The sequence below is a fragment of the Oenanthe melanoleuca genome, chromosome 5, assembly GCF_029582105.1.
Source record: "Oenanthe melanoleuca isolate GR-GAL-2019-014 chromosome 5, OMel1.0, whole genome shotgun sequence".
NCBI lineage: Eukaryota > Metazoa > Chordata > Aves > Passeriformes > Muscicapidae > Oenanthe > Oenanthe melanoleuca.
The window spans coordinates 46,670,172-46,686,334 of record NC_079339.1 but is presented as its reverse complement, the minus strand read 5'-3'; the positions used below and the strand labels follow the sequence as shown (position 1 = coordinate 46,686,334).

The 16,163-nt window shown below is 40.2% G+C and overlaps 1 protein-coding gene across 4 annotated transcripts in view; it reads left to right on the top strand.

Annotated features, from left to right (window-relative positions):
* Nucleotides 1-15,930, top strand: part of SYNE3 (spectrin repeat containing nuclear envelope family member 3) — a 61,644-nt gene extending 45,714 nt beyond the window's left edge. For all 4 annotated transcript variants that reach the window (XM_056492136.1, XM_056492138.1, XM_056492135.1 and 1 more), the window contains exon 18: nt 5,217-15,930. In XM_056492136.1, the coding sequence (XP_056348111.1) occupies nt 5,217-5,414 (198 nt within the window). In that variant the 3' untranslated portion in view covers nt 5,415-15,930. The remainder of the gene's footprint in view (nt 1-5,216) is intronic.
* Nucleotides 15,931-16,163: the final 233 nt, after the last annotated feature.

Genomic DNA, 16,163 nt, shown 5'->3' with positions numbered 1-16,163 from the left:
AAAGTAGCTGGAGGCTGAGAATATTAAGGAGAAATTATTTATGCTTGCCTTACTACCTATGCATCTGTGCCAACTGCTGTAGAACAGAGGATACTTGGGCTGGGTACAGCCCTGGCACAAGGTGGAATGGCTGCTGGTGTCTGTGTGCAGTGTCTGTAGGACACTAAGGCATTGGTCTCTTTACCCCTAGGCAGAGCAGGAGTTTTCAGGCAGCAGTGCATTTATCAGGAAATACTCTGAGGTAAGAGGAATAAATCCAGACTAAATATTTTTTCTCTGCTGGATCACTGACTCAGTGGTGCAGGTATGATTTTTGTCAGGCACGCTGGTGACATACAAGCAGCAGCAAAACCCTGCTAATGAGGCTGGTGTAAGATGCTGTATTGCTCTGCTCTCTCAAACAGCTAGATTAACTGTGTGTTTTCTTATATACTGGAATGTGGTCAATAGCAAACCGAGGGGGGACACAGATTTTTAGTAAAACACTTCAGCAATTTACACAGGAATATTATGTAGCAAGTTCTAAAGTGCTTTGCTGCTGTTTCCCATCCAAGTGATTTTTCACGGTGCTTTTGGTAAGGAGTTATTAACTGCAAACAGATTTAAGTTCTGAGGACTCCCTAGATCTAAACCAATGCTTGTCATTCAAACGCCCCAACATGAATCAAGTACAAATGTGAATGTTCACAGCCAGTGCAGTTCATTTGGAACAAGCATGCATTTAGCATTACACAAAACACAGCCCTTGACAGTCCTTGCTTGTCCTGGCATTTTGAAAGGGAAGGGGGAGGACATTTATTCTTGATGGTGAACTTTAAAAGTATATTTTCTTTTTAAATGCCAACCTATTCCTTTTCCATGTGCATTTCAAAAATGTCTCTGACACTTGGCTCAATACCCAGATATTCCAGCTGTTATTCTAAGATGGTGGAAATTAAAATTCTGTTGACTTCACTGGAGCTTTGCCAGTCTTTCTTAGAGGAAGATTTGATTTCAGAATATTTAGTGGAGCTATATCTGACACATGCACTGCAGGCACTGTGGGTGCTGGGTGGTAGCTGTACTGATGCCAGGAGCTGGAGTGATTGGGAAAGGGAAATTCCACTGTGTAGCAAGAGCTGTGGTTCCAACCTTCTCATCTTTCTCATCGTCAACCTTCCATCTCATATGGAAATGATATATTCACACTGTCTCTTGCAAAGGTGGAACTATGCTAGGCTGTCTTTTCCAACCCTGAATGATGTGCTGAAGGGTTGGAAGTGTGTCCTGACTCCAGGATGCTGATCACTTTGAGTTCAGTGGAGCAGAGGTTTGAATCCTGGCATCCTGAATTTCCTGTTGGTGCCATGGTCTCAGGTCACCACATCCTGAAAGCATCTCGTTCTCACATCACAGATCTAAAACAATATCTTGACTTAGTAAAATTGAAATGCTGTGTTTTTCATACTCAGAAAGGGAGTCAGTGCCCCAAATTTTCCATGCTTTTTCCAAAGGTATCATCTTTCCTATTAAAATCTACAATGTCTCCTTTCAAATTTCTTTATCCTTTAACACTTCTCATAGTACTACCACAAAAAAAAAAAGGCACTGATTGTTCCAGAAAGCACAAAGCAATGGAACTGATGTAAGTTTCATGTCACAACAACTTGGATATATAACTAATGAATACATTTGTAAGATACCTGCTGACCTCCAAAGGCAAGTAGTTCCTGATCCTGACTGTATTTAGATGTTCCTGTGCATAATCCCACTGCAGACACTGAAATTAATGATAAATCTCCTGTGGATTTCAGTGTGTGCAGGTTGAGGCCCTCATTTATTAAGGGTTTATCATTGCAAATTTGCTGAAAACACCAAACCCTCACAGCTCCTGTGGGCCTCATTTTCAGTCCTGCAGAGGCATCATAATACCATGTTTGCTATAGCTGAGTCATTCCCATGACAACAAATGGAGTCTAAAATACAAGATTCTGACCTTGCTGTGTGATCAAACAAAACAGAGAAGCTGGGCATGGAAGACAAAAGTTCATTGAACACAAATACCTATAAACCCAGCAAGCAGGTGGGAGAGAAGCAGGAGATAAAAGACAAAATATTTCTTCTTCTCTGAAGGTCTGCCCCAAGGTACCTGTCCCTCCACAGATTTTTCTAATCCTAGGATCTGCTATGGTTAGCCTGAGTATCCTCCTCTGCAGAAAGCTCCAAGGAGAGCAAATGAGAGCTTGTTAATAAATTCATTTTGCATTAATTCTTTGAGGAGGATGAGCTGTGAAAAGCAATACTATTTTACAGCTTCTTGCAGTATATCTAAAAGCAAGGAACTTTGAGAAATGGGCTGAGATTGAAATGTTATTTGAGTTACATGAATAGTCCTTGCTATAGAAACCAAGGCAGAGTCAGTGAACTGCTCTGAATCAAATGCTGGATTGGTAGAAGAATCAGGGCAGGAAAAACATTAGTGGCTAACTGGCAGTGTGGTCATCATAGGAAACCAGTGACAGATAAGATATCTGCTCCCTGGGCTGTGACAGGAACAGAGACAAGGCACAACTGCAAACACTCACATTTCCCACCAGTTCATGGGCAGAAAGATGTAACAGGGAAGAGATGTGTTACAGCTGGCCTGGCAATGAAAGAATAGTTTCAGATTGAAGGAGCTTTCTAAACCAATTCTAAAGGATTGACAGCAGTAAAACAAAAGTTTTAGGGTTTTATTTTAAGTTTTTTTTTGCTAGGAAAACTGGTGGTCCTCACAACTGTGTCAGTGAGAGATGGACTTCTAAGTCCCAGTTAGAGTTTGTGAGAACATTTTTGAGGATTCCATTTGTAATGAACTATTGAACAGTCACTCTCAGGATCCAACCCTACAGCATCACATTAAGACTTACTGTGCCTTAGTGGTAGGATAAAGAGCATGGTTTGAATTGTCCCAATACAGAATTAACTCAAATTGGATCTTCCACTGACAGAACTCCACCTGTTTATATCTACAAACAAACTTGCTTTTATATTCTGGAACCTGGCAAGGGTCTTTGTCCTTATAGATTGGCACTCTGATAAATGTATTTGTCATATTGCTGCATATTATGGATGCAATGAAGAATTAAGAATGGGAAATCTTGTCAGTAAAACCAAGCTGTGGATGACAGTGCACTGGTTACACTGAACTCACCAAGAAGTGGCTGTTTCATGGCACTACAGAGACAAACCCAGAGAGCTCCCAACAAGAGTTGTGGCTGCTGCTCCTGTGCATAGTCAATTTAGCAGTAATTGTAAATACAGAACCCTCCAGGTTTTGTTCAGCCCATAGGCAGATGATATCCAGGAGGGGAGAAGGATTTCAGGTCTGGACTAGAGAAGGGAAAGTCTCATTAGTACAGCTACTTATGCCTTGTACTTTGAGAACAGATCACAGTAGGAGCAGATGACATCTGCAAGGCAGCCAGGTTGGTGAAGCTTTGATTTCATGGGTAAATAATCACCAGAGAACTTACCCAGGGTGCTCAAAGTCAGTCCCACTGACACCCTGGCATGTACACTTTATCCACTGACAGTTCCAGTGTTCAGGGATCTGAGTTTTCCTTGGCCTCAGTGAGCAAATTACAACCCAGATACTGTGGGCCAGAAATGACAGAGCAAGCAGCTGCTGCTCTGCTGCCTCTACATCTGCCTGACACAATAATTAAATCTCATCAGCTATTCAATATAATGGAAGCAAACCAACTACAACAGAAGGATTTTGCAGCACAACTGTCTGGTGATGTGCAACTGCAGCTGTATATTTACCTTTGTAATTAATTCTGTAAGCATTTTCATGGAGCTACAAGGGACTGAGTAATTTAGAAAGCAGTGGAAGAGATCATTAAAAATAGCAAAGGCATAATTACTTTCTTCTGCCATCAATCTCCTCCATATCTTCTCTGCTGATGTTTCCCATGGACGATTTATGTTCATTATATTACCTTCTTACCAAAATTATCTCAAGTTTCATTTCCAGTGTGGGAAAAAGGCAACAGTGCTATAATAGTACAAAGACATTGCCTGTTAAACACCCTGTAGTGGACGGAAGCTCTAATTTTGCTGCAGGACTGACATTGCCTATGACTTCAACACAATAAATTAATTTCCTTTTGTGGAAAACATGGGTCCCACTTCAGTGGATGTTCTGTGCTGACATTTATGATGTAGGCTGGTACCTAATGTAGCTGATTAAGCACTGCATTTATGCTCATTGTATAAATCCTTGTTTGATGAAATAAGGGGGTTATTGAGCCCTTTTTATTTCTTTTCAAGAGAGTTGATTTTTTTTTTTTTTTTTTTTTTTTTTTTTTTTTTTTTTTTTTTTTGAAACTTGCACAGTTCAGCTCATTGGTAGGAGTTACCCAGGGATCTTGCCAGTGGAAATCTCCCTTCCTAATTAATCTTTTCTGAATTCTGTAGCCATAGATTTATTCTCTCCTGGTCATGCTAAACCAGATGAAATTTATGAGGTTAACTGACCTACTCTAGGTTTGCACCAGCATAAAGAAAGGTGTAATAGGACTCCTTTGTGTGTGTTCCCCAGGGCTGCACAGAAATAGATGTGGCTTTAACATCTCCTTCACTATCAGTGATGTGTTTTTCTCATTCTTCTGCATCACATAAAGTTTCAAGCTGGGCCTGGTAAGGTATAAGGTATACTGAGCCAGGCTGCACTGTGGGACCTTATTTCTGACCTCCAGGCTTGTAGACCCCAAAGCCAATGCATGGTGCTGCAGGGCAGATGACTAGGAGCTGGATGAGCTGCAAATGAAGTTCCTTTGTGCTGACAGAGAGCAGAAGCTGTTCCTCTCTTCCAGGCACCAGCACTCTCGTTTTACTGACTGGAGAGCAGCAAACACAGACCCTCTGTGCTGTATAGTGGCTTTGAAGGGACCAGATGGCAAGTTGGGCATGAGCATGTGTAACCACCACTTTGTAACTGGAAAATGGGCTTGGCAGCAGTCATTTTCTTCTAGAAGGTCAGCAGTGTTTCCTTCTAGAAAGCAACAGTTTCCAGCAGGGAATTCTTGAAAGTAGTGAAATTCTCCTAAGCAGTGAATTCTCCTAAAAGACATGATTTAACTTCAGTGAGCTTCAGCGTGCCCAGCACCCCGGCTGGATCTTAGGCCAAGAAAAGCAGGGGCTGTGTTTGAGCCGGGCTGTGTTTGTGAGCTGCTGTCCGGTTTGTCTTGCAGAAGCGCTCGGGAGGCGGGTGCCGGTACCTGCGCCGTGCGTGCCGGGCAGCGCTGCCCCTGCAGCTGCTGCTGCTGCTGCTGCTGCTGCTCGCCTTCCTCCTGCCGCTGGCACGGGACACGCACAGCTGCTCCCTGGCCAACAACTTCGCCCGCTCCTTCAAGCTGATGCTGAGATACGACGGCCCGCCTCCCACGTAACCTCTCGGCATGGTACGAGGTGACCGGCACAAGGGCAGGCTCTGTGGTTCGGATTGCAGCTGTTGTAGATTCTAGGGGTTTATCACAGCCATCCTGTAACTGGATAGATCACATAACTGCAATGTAAGATTAACCCACTTTAATCAGGTATTTGAGCAAAATTAATATTTTTACAATTTTTTATTGTTATATTTATAATGTGTATATAGAGATTGTGTATGTGTATGTATGTACATATATGTGTATAAATGCATATCTGTAATCAAACTAACAACCATCATCCACTCATCCACTGTTTAAGGATAATTCTGCAATGTTTCTGCCATCTTTCAGCAAGCAATACTGAAGGATGGTGTTGTGGGATTTTTCCCATCACACTCTTGTTTACAACATAAGTCAGAGCAAGTATGAGAATCATGCACCAGAGTGTAAACTGGAGAGCAGGCACAGTAGAATCATGTTTGAATAGAGTGGTTGACATTCAGCCCAAGGAAGATTTGGACAATTCTCTTTGAAATCTTGAGCTGGTTAATTGGTATCTGGATACAGGGATTGCAGAAGCTAATAGAAATGTTTCTACTGACTTCAGTAGGAGTGGGGGTGGACCTCCTCTTGTTCTTATTTTTTACCAGATTTCTTTTCCAATTACTGTATTTTCCAGCCCACCTGAATCAGGAGAGGTGGAATACAGTGGGAAGAAAGCTAGGGGAAAAAAAAAAAAAAAAAAAAAAAAAAAAAAGAATATATTTTTTTAGCAGAAGAACTTTTAAAATCAGGACATAATTTTCTGAACAAATTTGTGAGCACTGAAAAAAACCTTGTATCACCAATCTTGTCTATAAAAAAAATAGTGGGTTTTTTGTTTTTGTTTGTGGGATTTTGTGGTTTGGTTTGTGGGGTTATTTACTTTATAAAGAGGCATTTGGTAACAGATTATAAAGCCTAAACAGTGGGATGCAGCCTGGCTCAGTGTCAGTAAAGCAAAAGTTGTGGAAGTATTTTAATACCACCCTGGAAACAAGATTCCTACCTAGTATTCTTTTGTATTAATGGTTTATTGAAATTATGTAAACTGATTGTATAAAAGACAGTCAAGCATAGATTTCTATGTAATCTGAAATTATTGTCATTTATTTACCTAACCCTATGCCTGAGTTATCAAATTTTTGAATGTATATTTTAACATTGCCTTTTAATGTAAAAGCAATTCTCACTTCAGAGTGATGAAGCCTTTCTTCGATTCTACCTAATTGATTTCTGAGAGAAAAGGTATTTTCTAAAAATGCATGCTATTTTTGAGAGCTATCCCTTACTGTCTCATAGTTTTAGCCACAGTAGTAATCATGAAAAAAAAATTAACAGAGGAAACAGTTACTTTCCCTCTCTTGGCTATGTTTCAGAAAGAATGTCTCTTCTGCATATCAGTATGGGGTCCTTGGTGGTGTTTCCTGCTTAAGGTCTAAAATGATATCATAGCTGACAGACTGCAGGAGGAAGGCACTTACTTAGCAAAAACATTAAAGTTCTGTTAAAGAAGCAAACTTGTGTAGAATCAGGAGGCATAACAGAGAGATCTCAATTTAGGCACAGAATTAGGAAAGCAGGCAGTGTGGAAGAAGGGCAGCTAAACGTGGAGAGGAGAAGTGTCCATCAATTTGTAAAGCCTTAGAAAAGGGGTCACAGTTAACACAGAGGACAAGGGTACAGGCTCTACCGAGGAAAAAAATCTCAGAATCTTTTTGGTTCCCCCTCCCTGCTACAGTATTGGTACTATTGCATATACTATTGCATATTAAACAGTTTTCAAGGTTTAAAATGGGGTGAGTCACAGGGCTTCTGTCAGTGTTCTGAGGAGACTCTTCAGCACCAGGACTCTTCACCATGTTCCTAATAATGTTTCTGACTACACTGTGTTTGCTCGTGTTGGATTAATATGCCAAAAGTCTTCTAAAAGTGTAAAGAAGAGTGGAAATTAAATGAGAGAGCAGGGATGATGAAGGTATCAAAGTGCAAGGGGAGCCTGGAGCAGAGCTGAGCTGATGTGGGTTAAAAACCTGGCTGTCAGGAGCAGAAGAGCTCTGAGAGCAAGCAGAAGGGACTGGAAGCTGCAAGGTGAGGAGAGTCCATGTATGCTGAGCAATAAGACTTTCACTTTAGGAAGCAAAGGAAGGCCTGTGATTTCTTTCATGAAGAAGCCAGATGGAGAGGAGATATAACTTGTCAGAGAATGAGGCATGTTAATTCCTTCTTTGCAACCATTCTTTCTGCTGGCAAGGTCATACCTCCTCCCCTCCTGATCAGCTGTGCAACTGCCATGCACATTCCTCTAAAAATTGCTGCCAGCCCTGGGGGAAGAAACCTCTGTGGCTGCCCAGCAAGGAGTCAATCATCAGACACATCTCCATGTCAAATTAAATCTTCCTTTAGAAAAGAAGTGTGGGGGAAGAGGGGCAGTAACAAAACCTGCTCTTTGTGGTTGTGTGCAGGTGTGCACACACTTTTCTGTGACATAGCTACATTGAGTTCTCTGGGTTTTGCTGAGCTGTTCCAGGTGATGAAAGTAAAATACCAGTGAGAGAGTAAAAATAATGAGGAATAATAAAGCTGCAAATAGAAATCAGTAGGGAGATAGAAAATTTTTTTTCCACAAAAGCACAAAATCTCACATCAGATTTATTTCTGCTGAACCTTTCTGATCTGAGTGATTTGTATGGGTTCACAAATGCATTTGACACCGTGGGAGTGTGTAACAGGGAGAAAAATATTCTGCACAGAGGATCTTACAAGAACAACTGCACCATCACCTTGATGTTTCACTGTTGTGGCAGGTTTGGGAAAAAAACCAAACAACTAAATTAGGAACACACTTTTGCTGCTGGGTTTGCAATCAGTTTATTCTTTAAGTCCCCTGTCTGTAATCTTGGAAGGTTTTGCTTTAAATCTCAGTCAATCCATTCTCATTAACTTAAATAATCTGAATATCTCACAGAAGTTATGAATATTTCTACTTCTTTGCAATGAAAACTACCCAAAGCACAGGACTTTATTGTTCCTATCACTGAAAAAATTTAAGGCTTCCATAATGTCATTTACCTCACCTGTCCAAGGCAGGTGTGGGATTTTTCTGGCAAAGAAAGAAAGAAAAAAAATCACAAGAGTAAGTTTGAGATGTAAATAAGAAATTTACAATTTAATTTCTTTTTTATTCTCTTGTGTTTTTTTTTTTTTCTTTTCTGAAAGCTTGCAATACTTATTCCTGGAAGTGTGTGTAAATATTAATCAAGTTAGTAATTGTAATAATGAAAACAAACTGCCCAGTCCAGCTTCCAGGAAACTGTACAAAGCTCCAATTCCTCAAAACACAAACTAAATCATGCTTTCCAAAACAGTCCTTAAAATCTTGAGCACAGTTCCTCATCTTTGCTCACAGATGATTTGGTGGTTATATGCTCACTTTTGTGCCTATAAAATCCCCAGCTCATTCATCTCTGACATCCAGATGTAACTGAGATGTGTTACAGCTCAGGTTCAGACTGGGGCCACTGCCTGAAGCCTTGCCTTGCCAAAACATGGGATGCACAGAGCCCTGGGTGTGCCTGCAGCTGAGGGCTTCCACTGTTCTGCCCCAGTCCAGGTGCAGCCACAGTCAGAGGGTGCTAAAGCCCTCTAAAACACACTGAATATGTCTGGGGCTGTGAGTGGTTTGTGCACCTGGCCTGCACTCCATGCAGACACCCAGCCTGTGCACAGAGCTCTGTCCAAGCTCTTGCCTGCACTGTTGGACCCAGGAGTGGCTTGACCACATTAATGACCCTCAGTGCTGAAGGCAAAATCCTGCACTCCATTGCCGTGCATTACAGTAAGACATTACCCAAAGGCACACTTCAAACCCAACCTTTGGCATGAAAGCAAGCCTCATTTGTAAACTGTAATTGATTTTGAAGCCTGATGCTTTCCAGAGAATTTTCCATGGCAGCAATATATTGAGTAGAAAATTGCTATTGTGCCCCATGTCTATTAACAGCCCTTTCTCTGATTCCAGCCAGCAATTTAAATGGTATTAAATATTATTTATATATGCCCTCTCCAGAAATCTCTGTATGAAAAACATCTTCAGTTCTAAGCACATCCATTCAAAATGTTGTATTCCTCTGCTAGCCCTCAATCTCCAGAGCAGTCATGATTTCTTCCAAGTGCTACTTTATTTGTACTGACTGAGAAAACTCAAACATTTGAGGCTGTAAATAAAGCTACTAGGCTAAGTAACAAAACCACCTAGTGATCACTGAATAATTTGGACAGCTTTTAGAATGGCTTTATGCTTGTCCTTAATCCCTTTTGTCAGAGTGTTTGTAGACAGTGGAGAAAAGAAATGTCTCCAAAAAATGGCCATTCCTAGATAGACAGATGGTGATCTCTGCACATCAGAAGAAATAGTATTTTCTCTTTAGTTGCTCTAGACCTCAGGAGTTTTGCTACATCTGATCTCCTTTTCAATATTAAATAGGGAATGTTTTACTTTCATGTGTGTGCATACACATCTCATTAGCACTAAAGAGATTTGAAGAGTGAGTTCATGTACAATAATTCTTTTAACTTGTGTTGACAAGAGAGTACATTGTCCTCTTTTCCTCAGGGAAAAAAACCAACCAAAACTGCTGTGTGACAGATTCCCAGACCAAACAAAGCCTTTTGGAATAACCAAAGATTACAGACTGAAACTAAATTATCCACCATAGGAAACTGGAAAAACAGTTTTGCCTTTCAAGAAATGCTGATATAAAACCCCCAACAAACATTTCTTTGTCAGGTATCATGGATGTCTTTCAAATCATAGATTATGTACCCAGCTGGCTGCAAGAGCTGCTTTTGGAGACTTTACTACACCATGCATTTGCTAGGCTGCAGCTGAAAACATGTTTGTCAATCTTATTACTTTTGCCATATTTAAGACAAGATATCTGTTGGTTATACTGGAATAGAAACAGGTTAGTTGAAGGTGTTGGGTAACTGCAGGATGTTTTAGGCACAAGGCATTTTGACTTGTACATGTCTATTTAAAAATTGTGGGATCATGTTACACTTGTTAAATGGTAAAACAAAACAAAGATCCTTGAATTAAAAAAAAAAAAAAAAGAAAAAACAAAGCAGGGTGGAATAATCTGTCACATAGTTGGTTTTTTTTTTATTATCTCTTTTCTATTCAATTTCAAATATGAATATGTGTCTACCAGAGAGTTATCAATAGATCTGGAAAACAAGGAATATACCAGCTCAAATTGTAGCCTAAATGGCACCTCTGTTTCCTAACTGCTTCAGCACAAGCCAGATTTTACCTCCATGCACCTATGAGATGACAACTCTCCTCCTAGTGAAGTGTGGGTAAGGTGAAACTGCTCAGCTTAAGGTGCAGCACCCCAGTGGAAGCAGCAGGAGACATTAATTCTTCCAAAGGCAGCCTGATATCCTGATGCAAGAGAGGAGCATGTAGGTCTGGCATAATGAGAGCAGTGCAGGACTAATGACACAGGAGCAAGGGCTTGCCATCCTGCTCTGCCAGAGAAAATTTAGACAGCAGCCATCAGAACAGTTCAGTTTCATGTCCCTGACTGAGGCTCCCCTCAGGGGGATTCACTCAAGCTGAGATTTGAGCCCTGGAAATACTTTTTGTTCTTTTTTTTTCTTTTCATTAAATACAGAAGAAACTGCTAAATTAACACCCCTCTGTGACAGGTTAATGGTAGGTGGTGGGTGCTGATGCTCCAGGAAAAGATACAGCAAATCCCATTATAGATGGAAAGCTAGTCATGATGGTCTCTGTTCAATCCTCAGGAGGCAGAAATGCACTGTAGAACTGAAGTGGGAGTTTTCTGTTCCTTTTCAAGTAAATGTCAGGTGTTGTCTTTAGTCTTCTGGATTTTGGGAGCAAGCCTATTCAGTGCCTTACTGAATGCTAGTGGCTCTCTGGCTTCAGAGCCATTTATATCAACAAGTTCTACATTATTCCAAGTTGTGTGAAAAAGATATTCCTCTAAACTGGTTTTGGATCAGAAACTTTTTGTTTGGCTAGTGGGGATGATTTGATTTTCCTTCTTTTGGCCATTTTGTTTTAAATTGCAGGAATCAGAAAGACCAGCACTACCCTTTCCAGGCCATGTTTTGTCTTTCTTTTATGAGAGCTGAGGAGATTTGCCTTTGCTCCCTTTCCAAAGCAAATTGTCCCAGATTTTTATTATTCCTTTCCTGTTGCAGTTCTTCCACAGCCTAGGTCATTCTTATCACATTAATTGTTTCCAGTGGCTGTTGTTCCTCAATACTAGAGCAAAAAATCAGGTCCAGTTTCAATAAGTTTAAAATCCAGTCATTTCTTCCCCCACTGCAGTTCCTCCTGCAGATGCTCTGTGTGTTTCTGCTGTCCCCTGTGTCAAACCAGTCTTCACCACTACCTAGGGGGACTCTAGTCCTGGCCACCATCTCTTCCAAGTCTCCTGGCCATGTCCTGCCCTCATCTGCGTTCAGTTTTGGCTCAAGGACTGCTCTTAATAGTCACATCTGCAGGCAGGAGTGAGGGTGTCACTTAACAAACAGCTATTAATAATGGAAGTCTCTCTATTAGCATTGTTCATAGCCTGCCCAGAGCCTTTTCTCTTCTCCTCTCTGAGCAGGTTTTGATGTGTAATCCAGTTACTGCGTGCAGAAAGTTGCCCCTCAGTCAGCACAGAGGGCTGGTTCAGCTGCAGCTCAGTTGCCCTCTCTTGGTCACTGCTGGGCTCCCAGGTGCTGCTCAGGCAGCCCTTGAGCTGCCAGGAGTGTTCCACTTTCATTGTTATACACCCTAAATAAGACAGAACCCTTTCCTTCTGACCTGCAGGGAAAAAAAAAAAAAAAAAAAAAAAAATAAAAGAAAACTAAAATGATCGCTTTTAACAAACTGATTTCACAACTCATTTATCAAGCCCTATAGCAAGCCATTTATTTTAGCTCCTTTTTGCTCCATGAAAAGCTGTGTGTTAAAAGGGAGAGGTGAGTTTGGAGAGCTGTGCCACAGCACTTTGCTAGGAGGAATCCCACTGGAACTCAGGGGTAGGAGCTGTTATTTCTCCTGAAGTGATTCCCACCTTCAAAATCAGATTATTTCCTTTGTCAAGTCTCATAAGCATTGCACACCACAGACTTTGTTTCACTGCAAAGAGACTGAATGCCTCTGTATGGTATTTTCCATTGCCAGGAAATATAGATATATGTGTGTATATGTATGTGTGTGTGTATATATATATATATATATATATATGTATGTAATGGGGAGCATAATCATTATTCCACTTAAAGAAAGGTGACATTCCACTTCAATGTAACTTTTAGGTGCAGCTTTTAGGTGCACCATTTCTTAAAGGGAAGCTGGAAGAGTTTAGAGGTACATGTTTTAATGATTTTTGATGAGATTTAATAAGCTTTGAGTTTGGGTTTTAGTCTTTAGGGTGAAAAGCACCCTAAAGATGATTTTTCCATCACATTACGAGGTTAAACCCTGTTAGAATTTAACCTGGGAGGCATTGCTTAAACACTGGCTGTTCCTGAAGGTGTTTGGGGTTGCATGTGCTACATGTGGGTCTGTCCTCAAACTCCAGCCTCCATTTTATACATGGGCTTGACTGGAAGGCAAAAGAAACACCTTTGTCTTGCTCCAAGACCTTGATGGTAATTTTTGCCTCAGAAGATGTTTTTTTTCCCTTTGATCAGTGTGACTCTTTCAACTTCTTTTCCCTTTTACTTTGTGTTAACTGTGTTTATTGGGTGATTCCTGGAGGGCACACTCCATCTGCCCAGCCTCAGATCTTCCCTTTCAGCAGCATGCCACCTTCTCATTTGTTTACTTGACTCTACTGGACCACTGTGAAGCAATTACACAAGCAATAATGCAGGTGTTGCATTTCTTTGTCATTGCTTTTCGTGAGACATAACTCTCCATTGACACTGACAAGTGGTAGGAGACCCAGCATTGTTGTTTACTGGCAATATAACCCATATATAACCCATATATGACCCATTTATAACCCATATATAACCCATATATAACCCAGTATAACCCTACAGAGGTCCTCACTCCTCAGAGCAGTGGGCTGTCTCAGGCCCAATTTAATTCATAAGCCTGAATTTTTAACAGTTTTGGATCCCTTCTCCAACACTCCATCAATCTTGCTTCCATCAGTTTTTGTGCTTTTGTTTAGTTTCAAGCTAGAAGAAAGTTTTAAGAAATGTGCTAAGACTCCCGTATAGGGTGAGTAAATATCCCATATATTTCACAGAAATTGCAACAAAATGAAGGGATTTGCTCTCACATGGAACAGAATTAATAAGAAGTTCTGACTGATAAATTAAATAGTTATTAAGAACAGCCTGGAGCAAAGTTTCTGCAATCAAACTGTTCTCTGCTTTTAATCTAAAAATCAGCAAATACTGAGGTACATTTTGCCACCTTCTTTTAGAAGTGACCTGAAACTAAAATATGAGTTTCCTTACAAGGAGGTTTATTGATGTGAATCTAAACTTCACCAGCATGTCCTGTGTTAGATCACCTGCCTGTGGGCACAGGGAAAACCAAAGGCTGTTCACAAGAGAAACTCATATTATGAATGGTTTTAAAGTTCTTCAGAGCTCCTATCCACTTCCAAATGTCAGTAATGGGGAGGATGCAAAACCTTCCTGTGAACCCTGTCATTTTGCATGTTGAAATCCTGGCCTGAATTCAGGTCTCCACCTCAGCTTTTGTAAATGTTAATATTCAAGTAGAACAAAAACCTTAGAGGCAATTACAGCATGAACATCTCTTCTTGTTTATGTATAGTAGCTGATAGCAAAGTCTGCAATAATAATCTGTGTTTATACATGTGCTGTACAGTGTCACAGTTGGGTACAAAATACCTTTTAACTGTCACAAGAAAATGACTGGATTGATGCCACTTGTTGCTTGTGTGAATATAATTATTTGCCTTGCGGGGACCAGTTCCACTTTTGTCATGTTATTTATGATTTTTGAATACAATTGTGATAAATTAGGCTCATTTCTAAGGTAAACAATACTGGAGCCAAGCAGCTGTCTCTGTACATGTGCATGTTATCACAGCTGATATCAAGTCCAAGTCAGACTCCTTGCTTTGCTTGGACCTTTCTTTAACCTTTCAGGCTTATTCAGGGAAATGTGGACCACTCTATTTTCTTATTAAAAATATGGCTTTGTGAAAAGCTGAACTTATTTTTTAAATCCTTTCTTTTCTGGTTCAGAAAGACTGTAACAATCATATTTTTCTAAACTGCCTATTGCTTGTGTTGGGAAATTATATAGAGATATATATTTTGCTCTACAGATTTCCTTGTACTTTTGGAACTCTTTGTTTTCTTAGATAAATCCTCCTATTTGCTAGAACTAGCTCAAAAAGGTGTAAGCTTCTGTATACAGACTCTGTGAAATTCTATAAAAATGCAGCTGCATCAAATGACTGACTTTATGTTTTATGTAAATTGTTAGAGCTGAATCATCCTTAGTGTTATGCCACTCAAGATGTACAAAAAGAAATCAGGTCATTGTTTGGAAAGGCTGGGCAGTGTCATGTCACTAAAAACTCCCAGGTGAAAGTCAGGAGAGTTTATGCTAGAAATGGTACCATTTTAGGCCCTCAGTCTGTGGTGTTTTTTACACTGTTTAGAACCTCATTTCAAAATTAGTCCCATGAAACTTCATGGTGAATATTTAAAATAAGATGCTGTGGTGTTTGAATAGCTATGATGCAATAAGAATCTTTTCTAATGAAGAACAGGGCCTTTTAAGTAGTTAAGAGGATATGATTTGAGTATTTCAGGACAACTTTTTGTCTTCTTTTCGGGGCTGTGAATTCCTCCTGTGTATTGTGGATTTATTCCATAGCTGAAATGCCAGATTAAATTGATTGAAGCCCCATGTGGAGATGAACATACTAGGAAGCTGCAGTGAAATATTGCAGAAAATGACCTGATTTCATTCTTCAGAGCAATAGTTAAAGTAACTCACAGCCTTGGCTTCTTTGCACCTGTGAAGCAGAGGCCCTTGTTTTGTACCTCAGCTGTGGTATAACATGGAAGGATTTCTGCTCTCTGCTTGGAAAATACTGTCTATTCCTCATCCTTGTCAAAGCATAATATTTCCCAAGTAAAAAAAATCTGATTCTTCAAGACTCATAGGGGAGTTCAGGGGCAGCTGGAACCTTCTGTATCCAGCCACATTATTCCAAAAGTTTATCCCTCAATGACAAATAAAATATGATGTGACTTTGCTGTTTGCAAGTAGGATCAAGAGACTGGAAATTCATCATCCCAAGCCCTTGCCTGTTCTGTGATGCTCCACTGTTACCAATGAACTGTGTTGAATTGGATTATAAAACCAGAGTATTTTATTGCATGTGTCCTTTTTTGAAATGAAAATATAGCTGTATTTGATGTTGCAGTTACAGTGCAGTAAATAAACATGTGCATTTCTTTTTAAGGACTTTTAAATTATTTTGGGTGGTGGTTACACATTTTTACTGTGCTTGTTTCATACTGTCAGAGTATTTGGGCTGATCTAATAACAATCAAAACAAGTGAAGCAAGGATAAAATTTTCTGCTGCCTGCCTCTTTGCTCAAGTATCACTGGAAGATGGCTGTGCTAAATGTAGCTACTTCATTCTGGTCCTTTAACAGAAAATATCAGCTTTTCTGTAAGTTATTTAAATAGA